Below are 27,971 nucleotides of genomic sequence, written 5' to 3'. Positions count from 1 at the left end.
GATTAAGTGGCCATGTGACCTGTCGGGCTGAGCGCGTCTGGGAGCGCAGCGCCGAGGATACATCAGCCTGCTGGATGTGCGCGCTGGCGGCTCTTGTTGTGTTGACGCGCTCTGGATAACTTTGTTTCCGTATTATGTTACGGAATCCATCCCATACTATACGGAATTTGCAATCGTAGCCATGTCGGCGGACAGCGGCTCTTCGCCTGAAGACGACAATTTAGAGGAGCAGTGCGGTTCTGAAGTAGATGAAATGGAAAAAAGTGAGCACTCAAACGATGCTTTGGAGCTCAACCAATTCGATGGCTTACCGTACTCCTCACGATATTACAAGTTACTTAAAGAAAGAAAGGCCCTGCCAGTTTGGGATGCAAAGCGTGAGTTCATGGACACCTTGGCCGACCATCAGCTAGTGATAGTGTCTGGAACTGCGAAAACTGGGAAAAGTACGCAGGTGAGTTCGGAATGGGGTTTTTACACCGCTCGTTAGGCAGTTTATACACGCTACATATTTTGATTTGTGTACTTTTTTTTCTAACAGAAACTCAATATTTTAATGTACTCATGAATATTGGATAACATATATGATAACCTTAGTACACGAATGATGCAGCCCTAACCAGTTTTTGCTTTGACTGAGTTAAAATAAAGCTTATTTCTTAACATATATATTTTAAATGTATAGCTAAATATCGAGTTCATAAAACTCCAGAGTTTATTTCGGGTCCTTTTTTGTAATCTGGCACCCTTAGGCATTGTAGAGTTTACACAGAGCGACTTAGATATATGTGGAATTAATTCTTTACATTAAAAGCAGCCTCAAAGCAAATGGAAATGACATGAACCATGTAGATCAATCCGACCACGCCGGATGCTTGGAAAGATTCTGCATTTCAATAAATACATCAAATGTTGAATCTGTAGATTAAACGTGGGTTTGTTAAAAAAGTAGAAATGATTGCATACTTAAATGATGTGAGTTAACAGACTAAACGGTAATGGCTTTTGTCTTTAAACGGAACCAATGCTATACCATTGCTACAGAACAGCTGTCACACGATCCTTCGTCAGCCTTGGAACCCCATATGGCACATCCAGCTTTTGGACAGGGCCGTTTGTAGCAAAGCCAAAACGAGCGTCACATCCCAGCAGATGCTGTCACGTGCTCCTCTCTGCAGCCATGACGTTCGGAGAACATAATACCAAGCTGTGCGTTAGACAAGCCCTCCTGGGCCTCCGTCCAATCAGCTTAGATGCTCTGAACTCATTTTAAAGAAAGGAAACTAAAATTCCTAAGAACACTTGAGAGGCTTTACTCATTTGCTGTTGTTCCATGTTACATTACATTATTGGCATTTAGCAGACTGTCTTATGCAGAGTGACATAGGTTTTTTTTACATGTTACTCATTTATACAGCTGGATATTTACTGAGACAATTCTAAGTTAAGTACCTTCCCCAAGCGTACGACAGCAGTGCCCTAGCAGGGAATCGAACTGACAACCTTTCAATTACGAGTACCACTATGCTACAATGCTGCGCCATGTGTGTTATGAGAAATGATATTTGGAAGTTAATGTTAAGAATTAAAGAGTATGTTTGTTGTAGATACAGCCAACAGCATGCTGGGTAGATGCCGAGACGGTTTTTCTTCACCATAGAAAGTAACCGGGACACACATCCAGCAAATTGGCTCTCATATGAAACTGTTGCTGTGGAAGGAGATGAAAAAGGCCTCCAGCAGGTCCACACTGAGTGTCCCTGCAAAGGGGCAGATGCAGTGAGCTCCAGACGAGTGGAGTGGAGCTGACGTTTGGCTCTGAAGGACACGAGGCCCAGCAGAGCCAACGGGGCAGGATTTCTGAGTGTTTCTGAGTTTGATAAGTTTCTGCCCCCCTGCAGATGCCGCACTGGTGTGCGGAGTTCTGTCTGTCGGTGCAGTACCAGCACGGCGGTGTGGTGTGCACTCAAACCGACCGGAGGTGTGCTGTCGACCTGGCCCTACGCGTCGCTGATGAAATGGACGTTAACATCGGGCATGAAGTGGGGTACAGCGTCCCCCTGGCCAACTGCTGCTCCAGCGACACCGTGCTGAGGTACACACACACGCACACACACACACACACACGCTCACACACACACACACACACCCACACACACACACACACACTGTGAACCAGCCCTTTCTGCTGGAGCTGTCTCCTGCTGGCTGAGGGCGACAGGGCAGAGGGGCCCCTTTTGTCAGACAGGCTGAGCTGCAGCTGCTCTGAGATCAGTGGGGCCATATGTCACTGCAGCCCAGAGTCAGAGCAGCTCACAAAGCAGACACACTTACTCAGGGAGCAGAAAGAGGAGGGGGAATCTCATTAAACAACAGACCAAACTAATCACTACTACAAATAAAGCAGCCAGCCACTCAAACTTCATCGGAAAAGTATAAAAATATCCTCAAAATCATTTTTTAATTTTTATTCCAATTGCTGTACATACAGCAGAAAAACCCTTGTGCCTCTTTTTCATGGCCCTCGGTAAACCCCTGGCTTTGGCTTGAACACCACAGGTACTGTACCGACGACCTACTGCTGAGAGAGATGATGTCGGACCCCCTGCTGGAGCGGTATGGCGTGGTGGTGATCGACCAGGCCCACGAGCGGACTGTGAGTACGGATGTGCTGCTGGGACTTCTGAAGGAGATCCAGCTGCAGAGGCCGGAGCTCCGGGTGGTGATCCTGACCGCCCCGCACATGTCCCACCTGCTGGCCTCTCACTACGGCGACGCCCCCCTGATCCAGCTGGGGGGCACCAGCCTGCCTGAGGTGGTGTACAGCAAAGGCACCCAGGAGGACTGCTTCTGCTCCGCACTGCGCCTGGTGCTGGAGATCCATCAAGCCCAGGAGGAGGGCGACATCGTCGTGTTCCTGGCCTCAGTGCAGGTATGTGTTTCACAGGTAACGCTGAGTCTGAAGCCCGGAGACTGGGGTTACCTGCTGTTTCCCTATCACTGAATCTGATTTAGCACAAGGTCTTCCGTTAGTGCAGTGTTGGGCCAGCTTTAAGGATCTGTAGACTGGAGATGGAGGTAGAACCTTCCATTCCCTCACTGTGTGTGTGTGTGCGTTTCCTCTCTCAGGAGATTACCTGTGCGTGTGAGATCCTGCGGAGAGAGGCGGCTGAGCAGACCCCCTCACTCAGGGAGCTGGTGCCAGTGGCCCTGTACCCCGGCCAGGGGGGGGGCTGCTGGGTGGGGGAGGTGGAGCAGACGAAGAGCAGGAAAGTGTTTCTGACCTCCAGCCACAGTGAGGCGCCCTTCTGGGGTGTGGACACTGTCAACTTCGTTATCGACACTGGAGTTCAGAAGAGACATGTAAGTAAGAGTTTAGTTAATTCAGTTTAGTGTATTAGGCTTTATATAAATTTGGTGAAGCTGTTTTTTCTACTGGCTTTTGCATTGATAACATGTATGGAGATTTATTCTGAATTTGTGAGGTTGCAGGGCTGGTTTGCCTTTACTTAAATCTGGGTACTATGAATGGCAACATATTGACAGTAGTTAATACTGGAGTTTTGGTAAAACTCGCATGTGAATCCTTCGGGAGGCATTTATGAAGTCCATATTTCAACTGCATTGTTACTTTTAAGAATATTGCAGAGAGGCACATGTACAGAGTGTATTGGAAAATTTTGCCATCCTGGAAGAAAACTTGTGTATACATTCTGCATTGTCATTGAAAGTGGATGGTTTCTGGCTCATATGAATAGATGTACTGTGAGTCTAAGCTTTCTAGGGTGTATGAAACAGGCTGGGTGTGACCGCTCTCCTTTCTTTCTCTCTCTCAGGTGTATAACCCTCGGATCAGGGCTAACTCTATCGTGACGCAGCCCATCAGTAAAAGTCAAGCGGAGAGTCGCAGGCAGCTGGTGGGCTCCACAGGTAGGCGGGGGGGGGGTTACTGAGTCACAGGAAGAAACTCCAGTTTGGGGAACAAATGTCAGTGGTGGAAATGAAGCCGTTTATTGAGACTGCACATAAAAATGAGGTAGAAAGTAGGTAGAGTTTTGCTAATGAGCGCATACCACGGGTGTCTGTGGAACAAACCTTGATTGAATGGGCTGTTGGGGGAGAGTGTTCTCATGTGCTGGGCTAGAGTGCTTTTATCTGCTGGCAGAGAGTGTTCTTATCTCCTGGGGCAGAGTGTTCCTGTCTATTGAGGGAGAGTGCTCTTTTATCTTGGGGGAGAGTGATGTTATCTGTTGGGGGAGAGTGCTCTTATCTGTGTGGAACTGGGTTCTCCAGGGAAGTGCTTCTGCCTGTACCCTGAGGAGACACAACTTCTGCCTGAGACTCCTGCCTCTATCCTGGAGGCCAACATCACCCCCACGGTGCTCTTCCTGAAGCGCATGGACATCGCTGGCCTGGGCCCCTGCGACTTCATCAGCAGACCAGGTGAGCCTCCGTCTGGGAATGCATTGCACCCTGGTAGGGTGGCAGGGTAAGATAGTGGTAAGGAGCAGGGCTCGTAACTGAAAGGTTGCTGGTTTGATTCCCCGCTGGGCCATTGTTGCTGTACCCTTGGGCAAGGTGCTTAACCCAGAATTGCCTCAGTTGTAACCTATGTTAACCTATGTAAGTCACACTGGCTGAGAGGGTCTGCTAAACGACAGTAATGTAATGTAATGTAACACTGCTAGCCCTACAGAAGTCAGTGTCAGTAATCAGACTGAGGCTGCAGGGTGAATGGAAAGTACTGCAGCTTGCACAGAGGCGACAGAGGCGACGGCCTCCGTACTGTTCAGGTTACACACAGACAGCAGCACTGACTGCAGACACATGGGCTGTGTTTGTGAATATTGTATTTTTTTTACAGTTAAGCAGCCTCTACCTGTGTTTCTGTGTGTGTGTGTGTGTGTGTGTGTGTGGAGGCTGCAGACGGGCCTGCCCTGTGTCATTGGGAGCCGCTGATCCGTGTTTAATCCCAGCTGACGGCTCCCTGCCAGGGGGCACGGTCAGGGCACGGATCAGCCTGCATGCAGAGCGCTGTTTAAACAGTGCCGGGAGGCGGCAGAGAGGGGCAGCTCGTTAGCCAGCACCACAGTCACATGCACAGGCTGCTCACAGCAGCAGAGAGGAACAGCAATAGCACTTACAGTTGGAGCAGCAGTATGGGGTTATGGCAGGGCTTGTAACTGAAAGGTTGCTGGTTCAAGGTACTTAACCCACAATTGCCTCAGGAAATATCAAGCTGCATAAATGGATAAAATTGTAACCTATGTAGGTTGCTCCTGATAAAGGCCTCTACTAAATGGCAATAATATAATGTAACAGTTTAGTGACAGTTTTGGAATAGTCGCTGTTAGGCGATGCACTGTGTAGAGAAGCTGGCCGATACTTCTCTCATAAAGGAGTAAAAATAAAAGCAATAACCAATAATTAAATAATAATAATAATAATAATAATCCAAACAGACAAAGACACCAGCCTATGCAAGCCAACAGCAGAGACAAAGTGAGCCTTCTCTCTGCTCCCCAGCCACACCTGTATTTAATCCACTGTCAAACAGTCAGGTGCAGCTCGTTACCCAATAGGCTGGCTCTCCAAACAAATTGCCAACATGTGCACATAATTACAAATGATTGACACAATTGACAATCTGCAATTAGCATTTGGATTCTAAGGGAGAGGTGTTGAAGGCTCTCCTTCACATGCTGTTTTTGATGTAGTTTCATGTGCTACATTCTTCACTGAAGGAGAAAGTCTTTTCCATCATCTTTACAATTATTGTTCACTCACAACACATTGATGGACACACCTTTGTAGAGTAAAATATTTTATGAATTATCATTTTAAATTTAACTCTGGAAAGGTTTTAAAAGTGCATCTGGAGCATTGTGAAACTCATTGCCACTGCAGCCGAGGCTCAGTGTGAGAGCAGAGACATGCAGTTCTGCTGTTCCCCCGCAGACCCCGAGGGCCTGATGCAGGCCCTGGAGGAGCTGGATTACCTGGCAGCCCTGGACGATGACGGGAACCTTTCTGAGATCGGCATCATCATGTCCGAGTTCCCGCTGGAGCCGCAGATGGCCAAGACCCTGCTGGCCTCCTGTGAGTTTGACTGCGTGAATGAGGTGGTCACCATCGCGGCCATGCTCACAGGTACGCCCGCACTCAGAGCCCTGCAGAGCATCATGGGAGTTTACAGGGGCATTTCTAGCTATTGAAAGTCAAGTTTTTTTTTTCAGGGAGGTCAGCATCGGTAGGTTGGGGAGGTTATATCAACCTTTATAATAAATAAATATTATCACACCTTCGGACACTGCAAGTCAAGTTCCGCTCTGTTACACAGTCTGTCTGTTGTTTTGCTATAAACATCTCCTTTTTTCAGGGCGAAAATATTCGGGGCTAGGCGTGAAATATTCAGGGCTATAGAGGACCTAACGACGCCACTGGGAGTTTATACACAGGGATGGGGCATATTCCACTCGTTCCAGATGTTGGGGCATGAAATTAATCCCAGGCATAAAACAGTAATTTAAAGTAATAAGTAGTGGGTTTGATTTAAAAAAAGCCTTTAACTACACAATATGTTACTGTTGGCTAGCTTTAGTGTAAAAAGAAGCTTTAAACAGTAAACATGTAAATTAAATTCATATATTTAATTCATATTTTGTGCACTGTTTAAGTTTTAATGTTTATCTTTACATTTCATAAATGCCAAATCCATCCGAAAAGCATTTCAGGGATGAATGATGTATGTGTCTGCAGTGACATTACTCTTACATTAAAGGTATCGTTGCCTTATAAGAAATAAGCCTCTTACACACAGCGTATCCCTGACCCTGTCACCTTGTTCCCATCACTGAACTTTCTGGCTCAGACATGCTAACGCAAACTAAGATGATGTAATCCTTTGTCTCTTGTGCACAGAAATTCACTTTGCATTTCAAGTTAACAAGATGACAGTATAAAAAAAACCAATGAACTAGTACAAACAACCGCAAACCTTTACATACTCACTGAAGGAATGACTCATATAAACAATGTACTGTATATGTAAACAGCCGTTCTGTACTTTATTACATGTAAAAGCTTAATTTAATCATTGTCAATCACACTGTTGTGTGTAAGAGACACGTATATGTATCTTCCTGCAAAGGAGCAAATGACTGAGTGTGTTTGCATTGTCTGTCTTGTGTTTTTAAGACAATTAGAAGAGACGTGTATTCTACAGCAGTTGTACTAATTACTCCTTCATTACTGATTGAACTCATTAGTTTTTTCCTCAGATTTCCCCATACTGATCGAGCTGTTTAATTGAACGTGGGACAAAAGAGCTTTTAAATCAGTTCAGTTTGCCTGTAACAGCCGCTGCTGCACCATATGGGGGCCGTCTGCTGGTGTGGGCGGCTCTCTCCGCGATGCCGGACAGCTGGTGCCGGCTGAGACCGGCTTGGCAGCCCGGCACTAACCCTGATCGCCTCTCTTGGCCCCTTCAGCACCAAGCTGCTTCTTGGAGCTGAGCCCGGAGTCCCGACCCGAGGTTCTGCAGCGCCACGGAATGTTCCGGCACCCCGAGGGGGACCACTTCACCCTCATCAATGTCTACCGGGCCTTTAAGCAGAACCAGCAGGAGGCATGTGAGTGTTCTGCGGCTCCCCTCACTGCACCTCTGTCGCTGGGCAGAAATGAACCTCAGCTTCAGCTCACGGCTGAATCAAACAGGCTTATTGCTTAGGTATATATTTACCTACACTGTATATATCGACATGTTCTTAATACGGATTCTTCCGTAAGCCTGCTTGATGTGGGTCCTGATTAAATGGCAGTGGTACAGGCCGCACTCTGGAGAGGATGCGGTATGAGGAGGAGAAGTGCTGCTTGATGGACACAGAAAGCGTTGAGCGTGGAGTAAAAGTTGTGGGATAGTGCACCCTGTGGCCTCCCAGAGTGATCCCTTTAAAACGGCTTCCCCGCAGGCTCTAACCTTGAGAGGTGGTGTCAGGACCACTTCCTCAGCTACCCTGCTCTGCAGATGGCAGACGCCATCAGATCCGAGCTGACGGACATCCTGAGGCGGCTCGAGCTGCCGGTGTCAGAACCCGCCTTCGGAACCAAGAACAACACCCTCAACATCCAGAGAGCGCTGCTGGCTGGATTCTTCATGCAGGTGGGTGCAGCTCTGAGGGCCAGCTGCTGCCAGTCACACAGCAGATATGACAGATTGTTCTGGAAGCAGTTTGTAAAATGGATTTATTGGTAATATAACTCCTAACACTCTTATTTGGAAAAATGCAGAAGACATGAATATATCTGCACAATTTTGTAATGTTTCGAGAGAAAACTAGATGTAAAATCTAACAGTGTCTCTGCTATAGAGGTCTTCGTAAACTCATCATAGATTCATTTCTATTGCAGTTTATCTTCATTAACCCAGACTTTAGGAAATCTCTGGATGTACATACCTTCTCATTTTCTTTTATTGAAAAAACAATATTCATTTCATATTGAAAAAGAAATCACCGCTATCTCTACCTTTCCTAGTATGTCTTGCGTGTGCGGCCTCTTGATTTTCTGACTGATATAAATGTGGCAGAATTTTTGTGCAGATTTTGTACAGTCGCCATCCTGAGTTCAGGCCCTTTATCAGGCTGCCCTGTGATTTTCACCCACCGTTTCCCCACGGTTATCGTTTCAGTTCGCCAGACGTGTGGACACAGCGGGTCAGTACTTTGTGCTGACCCATAAGCACATGGCTGAGATCCACCCCCACTCCAGCTACCTGACTCAGGGCCAGGACCCAGGCCTGCCCGAGTGGGTGCTCTTTCACGAGTACACCCTCTCTGAAAACAACTGCATCCACGTAGTCTCTGAGGTCTCGCCCGAACTGTAAGTGCTGAGAGTTCAACTACCCCATTTCAGCATTTGATAGTATTATTATTATAACTGTTATTGTACAGTTCACCAGCTAAAGGCTTCCAGATGAAGAGCATTATTTCACTAAGGTTTTCCTCCTCTTTTAGCTTCATTCAGATGGCCCCACAGTATTTCTTCTATAATCTGCCTGCTAGTGAGAGCAAAGACATACTGCAGACCCTCCTGGACCACGATGGCTCTGAGCCCTGCAAAGTGAAGAGGGGGCGGAGCCAGACCCTCAGCAGCGAATCACAGGAGGACTGTGCTGGAAACCAGGCTCAGGAGAGGTGTGTCATACAGTGACTTCCCACAATCACCCACCCTGCAGCCCCGCCCACTCATTCCCACATCAGTATCTGTAGATCTGTCACTTAGACCAGCTATCGAATGAACTGCTTTTCCATACTGACAGGTAAGACAGTCTGAGCATGGAGACTAGATTGTGAGCGCTGCAAATTTAACTGTCTTGGGTAGATGCTAGTTAAATTACATCTGGTTAGTTTATATCAAGAGCATACATAGCTCACGGTATTTAGATGGCATCTGTATATAGAGCTGAATATTTACTGAGAATTCAGATTAAGTACCTGGCCCAAAGGTTACAACAGTAGTAGCCTATCTGGGATCAAACACACAACATTTAGGTTATGAGCTCTGCTCCTTTCTGCTGCACCTCACACAAAAGAATCCTCCTAATATTCTCCAGACATCAAAACCAAAACTCAGCCCATGGGTATTTGATAATGATAATGTACTTTGTACAGCCAGCAAGTATAAAAGGATCAACAAGGGAATATATTATCTTGTGCATTTATTGTTTTCTAATTTTGTCAAGGAAACAAACACTCTGATTTCTGAAGGATTTGGTTCTGTTAGTAAATGTGATAAGATTGTAATATACATGTCAATGTTGGCTTTATGGGGAAATAAATGAATGAATTTAAAAATCTGTTGCCTTGTCTTGATTAAAATGTTAAATTGAGTTGTGCTACATGAAAGAAACCTTTGGAACATTCTGGAAACAGTTCCAAGCAGGTCTGGCTGACACAGAATCATGTGTCCTTTGTGACCTCATATAGCCCAGGTTTACACACTGAGACAGGTTAGGTAACCGTCTCCATTGTAAGCAGGGGTTCATCTCAAATTCCCTGCTGGGGTTTTCATTACCTAACGCCTAGGAAGTGGTTCTTCATGTGCAAATTCGCCCATGCTAAATTCATACAATATGTTACATTTTTAGTTATATACTGGATGACTTCAAGGAGAGCATTTTTTGTTAAAATTCGCAACAGTGGGCGATTTGCAAACCAAACCACAGTGATTTGCTCCAAAGACGTTGACTTAAGTGTCTTAATTTTTGATGGCAACATAAATGTTAAATGTAAACATTACATGCAGTCTGCTAAAATACAAGCAGATAAAACTGAGTTTGCCAGGTCCAATTTTAGCATTCTTGCTGTCATCATATTTCTGTTAGTTTCTATCTTCTGCCATTATTTTCAGTTAAAAATGCAGTATTAAATTAATATTGATTGTCAAAATGGAAGGTGATATGGACAGTAGTGTATTTTGATTTACAGACGTACAAACTGAAATTTATGTGAATTTAGTTGACCATGTCTGGACATTTACACGGCTCTGTGACAGATTTGTTTGGGAGATAAAAGCTGTCCTGGTCGCGGTGTTACACTCAGGATCGCACAGGTGTTACTGACAGTGGAGACGCTCACAATCTGTCAGACAGACTAGAATCAGTCTAATCTGACCAGTGGAGACCGGGCATTAGTACTACTTAACACAATCCCTTTCTTCCAGCTGTTTTAGAGTGGAAGACCTGGGAAAAGTTTGGCTTAGGACTGGTCATTTCAATGCCATGGACTTACTTTACAAGAGTACAGAAGAAGTTGATGATTATGCTGATAATAATAATAATAATAATTATTATTATTATTATAGAGTCATATGTGGTAAAATAATTATGTCTGTGGAGTCAGGACTCAGGGTGATGCTGCTGAAGGACTGAGTTTAGCTCCACTAAGAGAGAGCAGCAGAACTTCATGGTTTCTTGTTGCAACAGAAGCCATTGTTCAGTCACTGAGAAGCTGAACATAACCCCGTCTCTCAACGTTATGTCCATGCAGTTCAAATAGGAAGCCAAAAATTCTGATCGAGACACAGGCTCAGACCTGGGGCGGAGGAAGATGGAGGGTTGCCAGAACGGTGACTGAACTCCTCTTATGCTCTGGCAAATCATCTCTCCTCCAGGGAGCAGACCGGGGTTAATCCCCCGGCAGCAGGACCTGATGACACAGTAAGGACAGCTGCCTCTGTGCCTGCTGGTCTCCTTAGCCTCTGCTGCCGAGAACTCCTCCTCGTGTCCGAAAATAAACTCAGGAGATGACAGCTATTTTTCTTTTTTATTAATTTACAACCATCCATAGTATGATATTCAAGTGTTTTCAAGTCAATGCAGATATGAAGCCGTGTTTGTCACGAAGAGATTGGCCAGTAGGGGGCACTCTGCCTAAATTATCTGGGCTGCACATCAGGAGTTGCACTAGTGTGTGCTGACCTAGTTCCTCTGCAGGGCATTACAGTAACATGTGACCCATATTAATCACCTATACAGGCATTTTCAGAAAGGTCCCGACAGATGACACTTTACAAAGCTTCAAAATAAGTGCCTCTGTAATCCATAACGTTTGGCATTGTTTTATTGTATGTGAAAAGGCAGTGAAAACTAGATTATCTAGCATGTCTGTGCATTTCTGGACAACGTCTTCACGAGAGGTTGAACTTCAGCGCCCTTAGCACAGTGAAAAGGTGCGCAATTATCCATCTAAAATTAAGATCATGATAAAATTATGACACATCTAACAGATTAAAAACATCATTCAAGCCTTTATTTCAACTCCAGAGCCAGAGAGCCAGAGCACCCACCCTGACCCACAATAACACCACCTGGGAAAACCATCCCTTCCAGAACAGGCTGCAGTCAACATTGCCTGGATATTGCACAATATTTATAATACAAATCGTATATTTATATCAGTTCTGAAAACATAAGCTTTTCCATAAACAGCAGCAATAAGAGTAAAACCTTGCAGTGATCCTGTCCATATTTCCATAAAGAAATGACACAGCTCATCAGGGTGCAGTCAGCAGAAGCTGGGATTCGCACGCTTTGTGTTTTGTTAAATGCTGAGCTTCACCAACGGCTCAGAGGGTAATGTCACCTCACCTCTCCGTGTATAAAAATGTGCATAGGGTACCTTCTACGAGCGTATGAACCAGTGTAAAAACAGAGTAAGAAAGAGAGAGCTTGAGCTGGACAGCTTCAGTGAAGGTAAGGCACGGCCGGTGGCTTCACATTGACTTCGTTATGTACGTGTGTGTGTGTGTGTGTGTGTGTGTGTGTGTGTGTGTGTGTGTGTGTGTGTGTGTGTGTGTGTGTGTGTATGTATGTGAGTGTGTGTGCATGTGGAGAGGGGGGCTAGATGCTGCTACGACGATGGTCTGTTGTCAGAGTTGTCCACCAGGACTGCCAGCTGATCAAGCAGCTCCAGGAACAGTGCCACCCGGTGGAGCAGCGGGGCAGTCTTATCAGCACGCAGCAGTCTGGAGTACACTTGCTTGTAGGTCTTCACTGCCTCCTCCTCCTTCACACTGTTACAGTACAGACAGAAGCACACAGTCTTAGGCTGGAGAGTGATCACAGTGATCCAGGCTCACTCCCACACCGATATCTGCTGAAGCATTTCACGTGAAGTATGCTGAGAAAAGGTTCAACTGCCATTCTCCAGATGGGACTTGAACCTGAAACCTCATGGTTACAAGCCCAATTCCCTTACCACTACTACATACTTTGATTTACAATTAAAATACACCATCCACACAATAATGAAAACCCCACCATCACATTAACGCTTTGCCCCAGGTGCACCATCACATCATGTCAGTGTTCGATACAGGCAGCACAGAAACAAGTACGAGCAACTTCAGTCAGATTGAGGCCTGCTAATCAACTCAAACTAATCACTGATTCAGACAATATAAATGATAGCGTCACAACACCTCTGTGCCAAACGGAGGACCAATCAGAGAACAGGACTCTGCCCCCTGCAGAGCCCAAAGCCCCTCCCACTTTTCAGGTCAGGTTCCAGTTGCAAAACTGACTGAGGCACTGCACACAGTCTCCGCCCCAAAAAGCACAGGCAAAATAAACACCCAGTTATTTGGAAATTACAGTGTGTGTGTGTGTGTGTGTGTGTGTGTGTGTGTGTGTGTGTGTGTGTATGATTTCATGCGTGTGTGTTTGTGTGCGTGGGTGTGGCATGAATGATGTAGTTTAGGAGCTTCCATTAGAAGCACAGAACCAACATCAACATTTGACGTATGCTGGCTATATCATTTCAGAATCTTCCGCATCAGAAGTATCTTCCGTTTCATGCAGTCCACCGTCTTCCAGTCATCTCTGCCATTAAGATCTTTCCTTTCATCTCCCTGAGGATCTCAGCACTTTCCTTTCATCTCCCTGAGGATCTCAGCAGCTTCATTTGCACAGAGAGAACCCCCACATCAAGCGAAGTGCCGGAAGCGGCGATTAAACCGCCGCTCGGAGTATATGAAGGCATGGCGCTAATCACAGCCAATCAGCCAATCAGAGCTGTGGCAGAACACAGGCCCTCCGCACCGAGCGATAAGGCCATTAAAGAGAATCATCTAATCAGCCCTGCTGTATTCACAGCACTCAGTGCAATTAGCACTCGTGTGCTGCGGGGCTGCGCTGGCGTCGGGCGTGAGGGGCGGGCAGAGCACAGGCTGTGAGCAGAGCTGTACAGGAGACACACAGGGCTGCAGCTTCCGCACGTCATACACACACCCCGCTCTGTCCTGCGGCCGCCCAGCGCAACCCCTCAGCATGCACGGTTCTGACAGTGACAGCAGCCTGATGAAGTGCGGGGGAAGGATTAACAGCTACCGAACATGCGAACGTGACACCGGGTCCAACAGCCCATTATGAGCTGCCCTGAGGGGGTGGACAGTGTGGATAACGAGCTAGGCCTGACTGTGAAGTGGGGCGCTGCCTGTGTACTACCAAGCAGTGGAGTTCCTCTGAACTGCTTCAGTCAGTAGGCAGCTGTGTACACGGATGCAGGTAGAACTGGTGAGCATTGATGGTGAAGATGAAGCCAGACGATCAGAACAGCGCCACAAAGTGACACCCCTGTGCACACCATGGGCCCGCTCTAACATCGAGTGGCCTGCTCACCTCGGCTTGCGCTTGCTGGCCGTCATCAGCTTGACCAGGTGGAGCAGGAGGAAGGAAATGCTGGGCTCGAACACCCCCACGAGCTTCAGCACTTCCTGCGTGTTGAGCCCAGAGGAAGCGGCGCTATCGGGGGGGCCCGACTGCTCTGTGGCGTCGGGGGATTCGGCCTGTGGTGGATACAGACAGAAACATTCACACGCTCAGACACTGGGGGCTGCCTGAGTGTAAGTGCTCGCTGGGGCCACAGGGGGGCGCTGCTGCGTACCTCTCGCTGCTCCTCCAGCAGCTCTTTGTGTATCAGCTGGAAAGCGTGTCGCGTCTCTGTCATGATCTCCAGGGCCCCCGACAGGGTCTTCAGCTTGGCTGCGTTGCTGCTCTGACCTGCACACACACAGCAGAGGGGGAACTACACACCACCGCCACCAACAGCTCTGCATTTTCCACTGTCAGAAGTACACAAGGCACATTTCTAATAATTATATAGCCTTTAGGAAACATTCATAGTAAGCCCTGTCACTCATGAATAAATGATATTATATATATATGTACACACAGAAAAAATAATCAGATACACGGAGGCCCCTGCATTGTGGGATACGGGGGAGGGTGAGAGTCGCAGCCTTGTCCCGGGCGGGCGGGGGGGTGCTGACCTGACATGTGGAACTCGGCGAAGGCCACCCTCTCCAGCTGAGCGCGCAGCAGCTCGCAGGGCGTGTCCTTCAGGCTGAGGAACAGACGCACCGCCTTGCTGTAGTGCAGCTCCGCCAGGCTGCGGTGCTGCTTCCTCAGCTGCTCGTCCCCCACCTGCGGAACGCAGCGCAGTTTACACACCGCCACCCGCGCATGCACCCGCAGCTGCAAACTCACCAGCCCTGACCGAGGACCAAGCACCAAGCAGTACATCACACACCGCCACCCGCGCATGCACCTGCTGCTGCAAACTCACACACTTCACTCAAGCAGCCCTGACCGAGGACCAAGCACCAAGCACTACATCACACACCGCCACCCGCGCATGCACCTGCAGCTGCAAACTCACCAGCCCTGACCAAGGACCAAGCACAAAGCACTACATCACACACCGCCACCCGCGCATGCACCCGCAGCTGCAAACTCACCAGCCCTGACCGAGGACCAAGCACCAAGCACTACATCACACACCGCCACCCGCGCATGCACCTGCAGCTGCAAACTCACCAGCCCTGACCAAGGACCAAGCACCAAGCACTACATCACACACCGCCACCCGCGCATGCACCCGCTGCTGCAAACTCACACACTTCACTCAAGCAGCCCTGACCGAGGACCAAGCATTACATCACACACCGCCACCTGCGCATGCACCTGCAGCTGCAAACTCACACACTTCACTCAAGCAGCCCTGACCGAGGACCAAGCACTACATCAGTTTTAATGATAAAAAACATTTAACCATATCCCTGCACACACTGCTGAGTCAGGCTGAGGTGCAGCTGTCAGACTCTCCCCATACTGTGCCCTCCCCTCCTGCCAGACAGGTGTGAGATTGGGGCGGGGTCTCAGGGGTGCGCACCTGGTTCCGGAAGCAGCTGTGGTACATGGAGGCCAGCCGGTGGTGTATGGTGGCGGCTCTGTACTGGTACAGCGGTTGCCGTGCCGACTCCGTCTGCAGGTCGCAGTACTTCAGAGACTTCATCATGGCGTCTGTCACTTCCCTTTCGATCTGAATCACAGGAAACACATCCTTCATCAGGTTACCAAGCAACGCTGAGCATCCCAGCACATCCACACTGGGAGGGCAGGTACACCATCCCCCAGGGTGCGGGCTGGTGGGGTCCACTCTACACCTACACTGCACTGAGAGTTAAACACACACTCTCAGAGGAAGCGGACACAGGAAGCGGAGATGTTTCCTCACCTGCTCCTGGGCCTTCCTGGACAGCGGGGCATAGTCCTGCTGCAGTGTGGCCAGGGTGAAGTAGGTGGTGGACAGCTCCCAGTTGACCGAGTCCCAGACGGCCGTGTGCCTCTCTCTCGTACCCAGGCACTTCATCGCCCTCAGGTAGTAATCGATCGCCTGCAGGAAGCGCACAGAAAACGTGTCTCATGTGAATGAGTTCAAAGCATATGCAAATGTTTAGTAAGTTTCAGACTAAGGAGCATTTTGTGTTTGGATTATTTTTATGGTATCAAGGTTTTATTTATTTAACACTCATTTAGCCAGGACACACACACACACACACACACACACACACACACACACACACGCACTCGAGGGCGTCAGGCAGGTAGTGTGGCGTCGGTACCTTGTTGTAGTAGAGCGCCTCCTCTGGTGAGAACTCGCCCCTGCTGAGGTCTGCGGAGACTGCGCAGTGCGCCTGCGCGCAGATGCGCATCAGCCGGCCGGTGTTGCACAGGAGCAGAGCCGTGTTGGTCTCGTCCCCGATGGCCTCGAAATCCTTCATGCCCTTCTCAAAGCAGGAGAAGCTCTTCTTCCACATCTCCTGCTCCGCCACGGACACCGACCTCTTCGCTGCAGAGAGACGGGGAGGGGTGAGAGAGACACAGAGAGGGAGGGGGGAGAGGGGGGTGTGAGAGAGAGAGAGAGAGAGAAAGAAGGAGAGGGAGTGAGAGAGAAAGAGACAGAGAGGTGGTGGTGATGGAGTCACTGCAGTATGGCAGGGAGGGGTGGTGACGGACAGCGGGGCTGGGCGGGGCTTGGCTCCGGGACTCCGCCTACCTTCCTTCTCCGTCTGCATGGCGGCGGCCTGGTTCATGTAGAACACGCCCATCTCGTTGCGGATGTTGCCCAGTCTCTTCTGCAGCTGGCGGAGCTGCTCGGAGCCGTGCTTCCTCAGGTCGTCCGAGGTGAGCAGCTCGTACCCCGCCTCGTAGCACTTACAGCTCACAAACAGCTGGTACTCCGGGTCCATGGCCAGGTCAGTCACCAGGTTAAAGGCTGGGGAGGCAGGACAGAGGGCACAGCTAAGCATATGATCACAAATCTGACTGCATTTCCATGATGATGTGGAGATAAAACTGTAATCTTAGTGGAAAATAATGACTATACTTTCCTTGGCATATTAATAGTCTAAAGTTCAAGAAAAAGTGTCTAAAACTCTTTCCCTTTTAATGTAGTTTACTTCAATTAAACAGAGTGAGGACTATTATCTCAAACACCTGAATACTTACAGTGGCTTCAGAAAGTGGCTTCACCCCCCTTCTGAATTTTTAATACATTTGCAAAAAATTCTAAAAAATGTTTTTGCTTTGTCATTATGGGTTATTGTGTGTTGATTGACAGCCAAAAGAATACATTTAATCCATTTTAGATTAAGTCTGTAACACAATAAAGTGTGCAAAAAGTGAGGGGGTGTGAATACTTTCCAAATATCCACTTTAAGTAACAGTTTCCTGTTTGAAAGGGGCATTTGAGCGCTATCCCGCGTGGTTTGGAGCACCGCTCCGACACGGCTCCGGGGCGGCCTCTCTCACCCTGGCAGCTGCACTCTCGGTGGAGGCTGTGCAGGATCTCCTGGTCCTCCTTGGTCTGGTAGCTGTACTCCTCCAGGTAGGCGGCGCGGTTGCTGGCGTTCTGGGCCAGCATGAGCTGGATGTCCCCGCAGAGAGACAGGCACTGGCTGTGGAAGAGCAGCACCTCGGGGTGCAGGCTGGTGCTCACAGAGCAATATGCGTCTGCCGACAGGGGGAGCAGCAGCGTCAATGAAGACAGCCACACAGCTAACACCGTACCTCACACAGCCTGCGCTAACACCGTACCTCACACAGCCTGTGCTAACACCGTACCTCATACAGCCTGTGCTAACACCGTACCTCATACAGCCTGTGCTAACACCGTACATCACACAGCCTGTGCTAACACCGTACCTCATACAGCCTGTGCTAACACCGTACCTCATACAGCCTGTGCTAACACCGTACCTCATACAGCCTGTGCTAACACCGTACATCACACAGCCTGTGCTAACACCGTACATCACACACAGCTCACACTGCACAGCCCACGGCCCACAGCGCACAGCTCACACCGCACAGCTCACAGCACACACACAGCCTGTGCTAACACTGTACATCACACACACAGCCTGTGCTAACACCGTACATCACACACACAGCCTGTGCTAACACCGTACATCACACACACAGCCTGTGCTAACACCGTACCTCACACACCCTGTGCTAACACCGTACCTCACACAGCCTGTGCTAACACCGTACATCACACACACAGCCTGTGCTAACACGTACATCACACACACAGCCTGTGCTAACACCATACATCACACACACAGCCTGTGCTAACACGTACATCACACACACAGCCTGTGCTAACACCGTACATCACACACACAGCCTGTGCTAACACGTACATCACACACACAGCCTGTGCTAACACGTACATCACACACACAGCCTGTGCTAACACGTACATCACACACACAGCCTGTGCTAACACCGTACATCACACACACAGCCTGTGCTAACACGTACATCACACACACAGCCTGTGCTAACACCGTACATCACACACACAGCCTGTGCTAACACTGTACATCACACACACAGCCTGTGCTAACACCGTACCTCATACAGCCTGTGCTAACACCGTACATCACACAGCCTGTGCTAACACGTACATCACACACACAGCCTGCGCTAACACCGTACCTCACACACCCTGTGCTAACACCGTACCTCACACAGCCTGTGCTAACACCGTACATCACACACACAGCCTGTGCTAACACTGTACATCACACACACAGCCTGTGCTAACACTGTACATCACACACAGCTCACACTGCACAGCCCACGGCGCACAGCGCACAGCTCACAGCGCACAGCTCACAGCGCACAGCTCACAGCGCACAGCTCACAGCGCACAGCGCAGACTGACCGTGGCACTGCAGGGCCAGCTTGATGTAGCGCAGGGCACGGCCGTACTTCAGCAGGTTGGTGGCGGCGTCGGACAGGACGTAGTACGCCTTGGAGGCCTTCAGGAAGAGCTGCAGCTTCATCCTGTGCTGCCAGGAGCCGGGAATCATCCCCGAGCGGGTCGGGTGCTTAAAGGCCTCCTGCCCGGGGCCCACTGCGCAGACACGGGGGGAGGAGAGAGAGAACCATCTCATGAAGCATTTCCATTCTGACCCACTGCAATATGGGTTATTTCTTTATGTGGTTTAGCCTTTCATTAATGGTGAGAAACTCTTTGATATTTCCTTTGCAGAGTCATAGAGTATTACTCATAACTAACATTGCACAGCTCACCAATCAGTATTATGCCAAAGGAATCATTACAAATGCAATCAAGCAGCCCTTGTCACTGTCACAGTTTCCAAAGTAGGACCATTTCAAGAAGAGCTTTCTTCCAAATACCAATCCCACTCCTCATGAAGCAGTCAAGAGAGTAAACTGACTGTATACGCAGAGTGTATGTGCACCACTTTTCTTTCTGTTTCTCAGTGGTTGGTGTGTGCTGGTGTTTGCTTCTCTGCTTATGTTGTTTAAGTAACAGATATTGTAACAGATAAGGAAGAAAGTTACTCTTGGAGGTAATGAAATGAATCTGAATCTGATACGCATCATGAGCAAACTGTGGCACAGCGCACCACCCACCTCTGTCCAGCAGGGGGGCGATCTCCTTCTCCACCACGCCAGGCGCAGCGCTGGGGCTGCCCTCCTCGTACTTCAGGGGGATGGGGGTGTTGGGGTCGGCCGCAGGCAGGTCGCTCTCCTTCTTAATGCTGCCATCCACAGCTTTCAGGCCCTGAGGAGCCAATCAGCAGTCAGCACTCAAACACTGACTCATAGGTCAGCTCGGTAACACGCTGCAGGTCAGCGCTGCAGGTCAGCTCGGTAACATGCTGCAGGTCGGCTCGGTAACGCACTGCAGGTCAGCTCGGTAACACGCTGCAGGTCGGCTCGGTAACACGCTGCAGGTCGGCTCGGTGACACACTCACCTTCAGCACGCAGCTCAGCACGTGGCGACAGCGCTCCTCCTTGTCGTGGGAAACAGGAAACGCGCAGCTGGGCTGCAGAGAGGACATTTACGAGCATTTCATTTTCAGCATTTCATTACTTAGATTTCCCGAGTATCTACAGGACAAATGCTGTGACAGAGGCGATTCATACAACAGGAAAGATCATTACGGAGCATCAGCATACATAAATATAACTGCTGAAAATTCATATACACAGCAGATAACTAATGCAAATCCATACACACAGTGGTTGACATCTGCACACTGAGCAGTGTGTGGTGCACTAAGAAAATTACTGGACTCTAATCCCTGCTGTGACACTGCCAGTGAGTGTCCTCACCCCCAGTTTGGGAGCCACTGAAAGCATGTCTGTCCTGGGTAAGAGTTTCTGCTAAGCGCATCACTCACTGATGCAGTTTAAAACATTTCTTAGTTCCTCGTAGGTCCGTGTAGTTACTCCTTGTGTTTGGCCTGTGGAGGGCTCCAGAGACAGCTCTGCTGCCCCAGGCCAGCGGGACACAGCGCAGGGCAGACACTTACTCTGATCTGGTGTGTGGATTTGTATTTCTCGGGGACTGACAGCTCCCCCACAGACTTGATGACGGCGATGGCTTTGCTGTCATCAGGCGGGTCGGAGCCGGTGCTGTAGGAGCCGTTCTCATCGCTGTCCTCCGGAAGCTCCTCCTCTTCCTCCTCCTCCTCTTCCTCGCTGTAGCTGTCCTCGGAGCCGCCACCCCGCAGCGAGTCCCCCCCGGCCTCGTCCGGGGTGTCGTCCAGCTGGAACAGCTCCGACAGCATGTAGTGCGCAGAGGCAATGATCTAGAGACAAGCAGCCAATCACATGAGTGGGCCTGGGAAACGGGCCAATCAGCAGGGGAATCAGCAGCACTCCTGAACAGTGTGCCTGACTGAAGTCGCTCCGCCTGACTGCAGGTCTGTGTTATCTCTCAGTAAAGCGCGCAGTGATGCCGTTTACCTGAGGATGTCTCTCCTGGTCCAGCAGTTTGATGCAGTTCAGCAGCAGTGTTCTGATGGTCCCATAATGCTTCCTGTTCTGGCTTTTTTTCATCATCATGTTGCTGGCCACCCTGAAAAGCAGCGCCTGAAGCTCAGCCCTGACCTTATGTATGATTACAAACACTCATCAGCAGTAGGACCATTACAGGGCTAGATTATAACCACTGTAGCTGCATGCAGAACTGAGACAGCCAGTCACTCATTAACAGCCAGGAAGGCACACAGAAGCTGTGGCTGCTAAGGACAGCAGTAGCGCACTGCCCTACCCAAAATTAAACCCTTTCTTCTCCACAGGTTCAGACCCATACTTCAGTGCCACCTGGTGGTCAGTCGGTGCCATTGCGAACGCAGCGCAGTGACACGTGGGGAAAGGGTGTGTGTTGTACGTACTTGTAGAGCAGCACGGCCACAGGCAGCGTGAAAGGGTTCTGACACTTCTCCTCCGCAGCCTCCTCACACAGAGTGGTGAGGTCATACAGCTTCACGATGTCGCTGCCGCTGGCTGGAGAGAGCAGTCAGGGGAGCGTGAGAGTTAGCGGCCCAGCACAGGTCTAACGGCAGAACCAAGGGACTGATGCTCTCGCACAAGACCATACAGCTAATGTACCAACAGACACTTCTGTACAACCAGCAGGGCTTTAAGAAGGCAGGTGGCCAAAGGGAACTCAAAAACTGAGCTCTTTTTTCCCCTTTCCCTTTTCTGAGACTCAGACCAAGCCTTTTGGAACCAAAGCACATCCTCAACTAAGCCTCGATGGACTCAATGACTCCTGCACTATCTGGATGGGCTGAGAGCAGTACACAGCACTGGCTATCAGCTATCCAAATTATTTAGAAATCAGTGACCTGTGCAGACTTTGTCTTCAGGCGGCAGGAACACGGGACGTGCTTTGGTTCTAGAATGCTGGGATTGATTTGTAGAGGGAATGGAAGACAGGGGTAAGAATACCAATTATTTTACAGGTGACCTATCAAATTACAATTTTCAGGGTCCTAACCCAAACCAGATCTATATGTTCCACAACCTTTCAGTATAAATTTAAATGTAAAAAATTTACAACTTAAAAAAATTTCAAAACATTTGAGACACATTTACTTTAGTGTTCCTGCAGACACAAACTTACAGATGACACCATGACAGTGAGTAGAAAATATCAGGTTTTGGTCCCGGTAAAAGAAAATGTTACAATGGACTGCAATTTTTCATGACTTTTCAAGGACAGAAGGATATTTAACCACTTTTCAGTGATTAAAAATGTTTGTGATGGATGTTCATGGCTCGTTCGAGCCCTGATGTTTCTGCTGAGCCCGTGGCTCACCTTTAAAGAGCCAGTAGGTATGGCCCTCTTTGGTGCAGTTGGACTTGAGGAAGGACAGGATGTTCTGAGCGATGTCCTTCACAACCCTGGTGGAGAAGGTGGAGTTCTCCAGATCTGGGATGTCCTCTGTTTTTATCATCTCGTACTTCTGTTGACAGACAGACACAAAGACACAACTGGTTGAACATGCTTGTCTCGTCAGAGAGAAGCTGTCACGTGTGTAACAGCCGGCGATAGAAAGGTGGAAAAATACCTGCACAATGCCGTTAACATGAAAGCACATGACAAGCTCCGGCACGTTGCACATCAGATTGTCCAGCCAGTAATCAATACCCGTCAGAATGTTGATGGGTTTATTATTATCCCTGAGAGAGAGAGAGGGAGAGAGAGGGAGAGAGAGAAGGACATATTAGATAACACAGGCATGGGAACAGCAGGAAAGCATTTGTTGGCTAAACACATAAACACACAAAAACAAAGGGCAGATGATCTCTAAATGCAACCCTCCACAAACACAAGAGATCAGAAACCCCACAACATGGATGTCTAAAACTTTCTGCTGACAATTTCAATGTAAAAATACAATATTTTTTCAATGAAGAAAGAGATTCGATTAACGCAGTTACTGTATTTGTCCATGAGTGATAACGCTGAAGAAGTTATTGCGTGTGGAGGCACCAAAGCGCAGGTGTAATATGTTAGATCAATAACTCAGTGGTGCTGAGTGCACCGCTGTGAAACATAACTTCCATAACAAATTGCTAAAATTACTCACACATCAATTTACCTCTAAAAAGACAGAACACCAGACAATATGTCTCTGATCAAATACTGTGGATGTTCTCCTTAATAAACAGACAGGTATTGACTCTTAGTTCCCTGCTGAGAGGATCGATTCCTCCATCACTGCTTCATCACTCCTGCACCTGAGGCACAGCTGCTGTATGACGCGCAGTCCTCACCTGAGCCGCAGACTCACGGCGGGGTACCGCCCTCCTCCGAAGATGGGCATGTTGGACCCCACCAGCATGTGGATGTCTTCAAACGTCCACAGGATGTTTCTCGCAAAGTCGTTTCTCAGCCCCTTTCAGATTGGAAAATGACACAATTGCGGTCTCTCCAGGCAGAGGGAAAACACTGCTACTCTCCAGGAGCCCAGCACATTAAACAAATGCAGTGGGACAGTGCTGTGGGGGACAGAACTCAGCATCCACCAACAGACCTTCATTTGTCAGGGAATGAAGAGAATTAAGCTCCGCTCTGCTTCAGACAGGAATATCACTGACCGGTTAGAAAAGTGCTGGGACAGAGGCTTACCTGGCTGTTCTCCCCTTCATCAAAAAGCGTGGGAAGGTTCTGTTCTTTGGGGACTGAGGCCACGTGCCCGAGGGCGTACTGGGTTTCCACGGGAACCCCCTCCTGGAAGGACACAGAGGAGTTACTGGCTGGCACTGTGCCCTTCTCATCACCGTGGCAGAAAGCGAGGTGCGGACAGTGGCCTACCTCCTTAGGGGTGGCAGACTCCTCCGAATCGGACGCCGTGCCGCTGAAGGTGGCGGGCCACGAGGGGCCAAACTCCTCCGCCCCGCACCCCCCCTCTCCCTCGTCGGGCCGGTCCGAGTCTGACGGGACAGGAGCCGCTGACCCGTCACCGTTAATACTGCAACGGCACATGCGCTTATGATCCAGCCCAATCAGAGAAGCCCTGCCATGCTAACGTGCAAAACGCACCTAATACATACAACATCTACACACATGGACACACAGCCTGTTGAGTTCTGCAGCTTATATGATGCTTTGAGCTGTAGGATTGGCAGGTAAAGTACATATGCTCGGGGTACCTTTGGCATGTGTGTACCCACATCTAATCACATCTGATCAAGAGCAAGTCATTCACTGCATGTGTAGTCATTCAAGACTATGTGTGGATTACAGATAGCAATAGCTAATAACATGATTAATACTGGATTTGTGAAACACTTGGTTGGTTTTTTAGATAGTGTGTCACCTGCTCACGGTACGTAGTAATTTACCTACATTGTGGAATATTCAGTGACTCTTCTGCCCTTGCTGAAAGGCATCTTGGGAAATACACCATGTGCCATAAGGAGGCAGACGTATCAGGCATGCACAGCAGAGTACAGACTTCCAGATTCATTTAAGGTCGGTGACCTCACCTGTATAACAGCCTCTCACCTGTAGTAGAGGAACTTTGACAGAATTGCTTTTTGGTACCAGTGTTCTTTGCTCTTCTTTTTTCTTTGCCATTTTTGATCTACCAGCCTCTGGTAAAACTCCTTCAGCCAGGTCCAGTCTCCGGTCTGTAGGTGATCATGCAAAGGAGGAAAAATAATACCCTTATAAATGTAATAAAACAGATGTTTTTACTTATTTGGAAGTACATGTAACTGAACTCATGCAACGTCATTTACCTGGGATGATCGCATGAAGAGCTCCTGGATGTCCAGCTCATCCAAGAGGAGAGTCCGCCCAACTCGGTGCACAGCCATGCTTACATGAGACTTACTGTACGGAATCTTCAGCAGCTTCTTGATGTTCTGAAAGAAGACCAGTACAATGTCATGTTACAACATAAACCTTATGTCTATTTCAACTGCATAAATACATGTTGTTCATCACCCTTCCTAAAGAATAATCAACAACAATAAACCATTTTCCTATCAGAGCAGTAGAACAAGCTAATCTACATTTCACAGTCTCTCTCCCCCAATGCATGCTGGGATTGGACATCCCTGTGTGGCTCCATGGGTTCATGCTGAGATTGTAAAAAAAACACTGCCTTGTTGCAGGGAGTCTGAAATGAAGTACAAATTCCTTTCTAATATACTAGAGGGGGGAAAGATAACCTTCAAATGTCAGACCAAGTAAATATTGAAAACAGAAAGTTCTCTACCCTTGAGACAGCTGCGTAATTCATTTGGAAACCTACCAAATTGTAAACTGGGAAATAACAAATGCATTAGTTTTGCAGTTTAATCCAATAATAGATCCTGATTTCCCCGTCCGAGTTCATGTGGGACGCACACCTACCTCTGAGTCAGAAACAACATCCACATCGTTCCCAATGGAGTCGATGAAATCATACGCCATTCCAAAACTGCAGAACAACATTTACACAACAGTTACAGAATGAAACCTGAATAGGTTTAAAGAGCAAGAGACCTTCCTTATAGTGCCTACAAAACATGAATTTTTGTAGCATACTGAAAACATTACCAAAACATTTCCTTACTTAAGGTAATGTGTAAGGAAGGTAAGGTGTGAATTTGACTCCATTTTGACATTTGACTCCTGCAAGTTCGTAGTGTGGGCAGGAGGCTGACCTGGAGAAGGGCTTGTTCTTGCTGCTGGAGCCCAGGACGGTGGTGCCAGCGGCTCCCAGCTGGGTGCTCTCTCGGAGCCAGTTGGCGGGGGGCAATTTCAGGTCCGTCTTCTCCTGCAGCAGGGCGTAGGTGGCGGGCGGTGGGGCAGCGGAATACTTCACCACCGCCCGACTCTTGATCTCATTGCTGCTAAGACATATCACTGCCTCCTACAAGACATATCAAAACAAAGAGCGTACATTTAATAACACACACACACACTCCTGTGCAAAACCAACGTATTGGCAATCACGTTCTTTGCTTTTCATTCACCGCTACTGGAATACAGAAGGCCAGTGCATGGAACCCAAAGCAAGATGGTGTAATTTACCCCTCCAATAGTAATCACAAGGAACAGCATATACTAAGATGTTCATTGTATTCCGTTTTCCGTGAAGGAATGCCACCGAAATTCCGCATGCATACGACACTATCCATAACACTACCAAACAGTGCAAACGTGGCGTTTTATCTGTCTTAGCTAGCTAGATAAACCCATGCTACACTGTGGTAGTAAGCAGTTAGCCAGCTGGCTAACTTAAAGGGGGCTAGTCATACCCTGTATAAAGCATATCACACATACTACAGTGTAGCCATAGACAAACTGAACGTGTAGTTTTAAACTTTGCACTTGACCAGGAAAATACATCTGTATTTAGCCAGTTCATCTGTGTTTGCTAACGCTGGCTCGTAGACAATGCTGTCAACTCTGGCGCTGTACTAAGAACATTCTAGCTAATTCTAGTAACCTAATGACACTTATTCATAAACAATAAACAATAGCTAAGTAACAGGTTGAAGTTATCTCACTGGCTTTCCTGCTAGATACTGCTGACTGTTACCTCGCTAAAAACATTGATTAATACAGCTGTCAGCACTATTAACAGATGCTTTAGCGTTGATTAGCCAGCTAGCCTTATTCTCATTATAAACGTGCCTGTACCGGTCTGCTTTCCTCTCCACTGTCAGCCGCATCTTCCTTCCCATTAACAGGAGAGACGGGAGTCCTGTTTTCCTCCTCGGTGCTCATCTTTTCGGAGACCTGCAGCAGGTATGCTAGTTTAGGTTAGCTCACTGACCGCTGAGTTTCCAGCGGCGGAGCTAGCTGGCTATATAGCTAGCAAGCCAGCACTTGCAAACTGTATCACTCCAAACGCTAGGTAGCCAGACTAGCCACGGAAACGAGGACTAGAGATCACATTATGTATTTGTTTACTGATTAAATTTGGAGAACTGTCTTCGGATTACGTCAGATAAACAAAGTTAATTTGAATGTAAAAGTGCACTAACGCTTGAAGAGTCAGGCTGCCTGGCTGATCTGCAGTGGCAGACTCCAAGCTGCGGGAGCTGCAGTCACATTTGCACAGTCCAGCCGTGACCCCTGACCCGGAAACGCAAAGCGTCGCTCTCGCGTCTGCTTCCTGTGTTCGAGAAAGCGGACAGCAGGCAGCCGGTGACCTCAGATCAGTTTACGAATACCGTGCGCTAAGTTAGGGGTTGGATTACATGTGGGTAAACTGACCCTAGATCTGTATATTTGGGTGACAATGTCTAGAGTTTTCGAGAAAAAGGGCAGGAGTTCGGGTATGCATCTGACTGAAAAAAAGTTTCAAAAGCGTTAATAATGGCTGGTTGTACTGTAATTTAATAATAGAACTAACTAACTAATAATAGAAATAACTAAAAATACAACAACTGTACTTGTAACATTAATCTATTATTATTTTTATCATTATTATTATTATGACATTGTTGTTTTATTTCTATCACCCAGTGTCAATCCAAATCAGCTTCATATAAAACATATTATACCTTTCTTAAACCGTAATGTTTAATACATTGTTGCTATAGTAATTGTCATTTAATTCATGCTACAGCTGATTTTTCATCTTGTGAAAGAAATACAAGATTACTATAATCATTTATATCAGTCAATAATTTGGCATTTATTGCTAATTCTATTTTTAAAACAGTACATCTGGACTTAAGTTCGTTTTCATAAACAGGAACAGATGGGTTGTATTATGTTTCTATGGTTACAAAAAGCTCAGCAGTTCAGTTAGTAGATTATGGTGGTTTGCGGTTTGTTGG

The 27,971-nt window shown here is 48.0% G+C and overlaps 2 protein-coding genes across 3 annotated transcripts; one reads left to right on the top strand and one right to left on the bottom strand.

Moving 5' to 3' along the window:
• Positions 1 to 181: 181 nt before the first annotated feature.
• LOC118790263 (putative pre-mRNA-splicing factor ATP-dependent RNA helicase DHX32) lies at positions 182 to 9,249 on the top strand. The gene is made up of 11 exons (XM_036547168.1): positions 182 to 454; positions 1,902 to 2,095; positions 2,560 to 2,932; positions 3,130 to 3,363; positions 3,837 to 3,930; positions 4,294 to 4,443; positions 5,959 to 6,150; positions 7,491 to 7,631; positions 7,971 to 8,161; positions 8,690 to 8,880; positions 9,015 to 9,249. The coding sequence occupies exons 1-11, from the start codon at positions 182 to 184 to the stop codon at positions 9,208 to 9,210; spliced, it is 2,229 nt and encodes a 742-aa protein (XP_036403061.1). The 3' UTR covers positions 9,211 to 9,249.
• Positions 9,250 to 12,378: 3,129 nt separating this feature from the next.
• Positions 12,379 to 27,042, bottom strand: edrf1 (erythroid differentiation regulatory factor 1). Of its 2 annotated transcripts, none has more exons than XM_036546693.1 (25): positions 26,818 to 27,042; positions 25,842 to 26,050; positions 25,549 to 25,615; positions 24,930 to 25,055; positions 24,694 to 24,818; positions 24,001 to 24,157; positions 23,815 to 23,916; positions 23,460 to 23,581; positions 22,751 to 22,862; positions 22,498 to 22,645; positions 21,569 to 21,680; positions 21,138 to 21,249; positions 20,702 to 20,980; positions 20,141 to 20,212; positions 19,796 to 19,946; positions 19,077 to 19,268; positions 17,654 to 17,854; positions 16,899 to 17,117; positions 16,465 to 16,691; positions 16,077 to 16,235; positions 15,732 to 15,881; positions 14,830 to 14,983; positions 14,445 to 14,560; positions 14,180 to 14,346; positions 12,379 to 12,573 (listed from the first exon to the last, which is right to left on the bottom strand). In XM_036546693.1, exons 1-25 carry the CDS (start codon positions 26,908 to 26,910, stop codon positions 12,411 to 12,413), a joined length of 3,735 nt encoding a protein of 1,244 aa, XP_036402586.1. In that variant the 5' UTR covers positions 26,911 to 27,042; the 3' UTR covers positions 12,379 to 12,410. The 2 variants fall into 2 exon arrangements, with proteins under 2 accessions (XP_036402586.1, XP_036402588.1); XM_036546695.1 differs by having other exon boundaries at positions 26,824 to 27,042.
• Positions 27,043 to 27,971: the final 929 nt, after the last annotated feature.

This window comes from Megalops cyprinoides, chromosome 15 (assembly GCF_013368585.1).
Source record: "Megalops cyprinoides isolate fMegCyp1 chromosome 15, fMegCyp1.pri, whole genome shotgun sequence".
Lineage (NCBI taxonomy): Eukaryota > Metazoa > Chordata > Actinopteri > Elopiformes > Megalopidae > Megalops > Megalops cyprinoides.
This window is presented reverse-complemented; position numbering and strand designations above follow the sequence as displayed.

What these genes read in the sequence shown, in the direction of transcription:
- LOC118790263 (XM_036547168.1), top strand. Translation starts at nt 182, where the DNA reads ATGTCGGCGGACAGCGGCTCTTCGCCTGAAGACGACAATTTAGAGGAG. An exon ending in AAACTGGGAAAAGTACGCAG is followed by an intron (nt 455 to 1,901) that starts GTGAGTTCGGAA and finishes GCCCCCCTGCAG; the next exon opens with ATGCCGCACTGGTGTGCGGA. An exon ending in CGACTTCATCAGCAGACCAG is followed by an intron (nt 4,444 to 5,958) that starts GTGAGCCTCCGT and finishes GTTCCCCCGCAG; the next exon opens with ACCCCGAGGGCCTGATGCAG.
- edrf1 (XM_036546693.1), bottom strand. Translation starts at nt 26,910, where the DNA reads ATGAGCACCGAGGAGGAAAACAGGACTCCCGTCTCTCCTGTTAATGGG. An exon ending in CGCCCCCCTGCTGGACAGAG is followed by an intron (nt 19,269 to 19,795) that starts GTGGGTGGTGCG and finishes GTGTCTGCGCAG; the next exon opens with TGGGCCCCGGGCAGGAGGCC. An exon ending in CCAGGAAGGCCCAGGAGCAG is followed by an intron (nt 15,882 to 16,076) that starts GTGAGGAAACAT and finishes CCTGTGATTCAG; the next exon opens with ATCGAAAGGGAAGTGACAGA.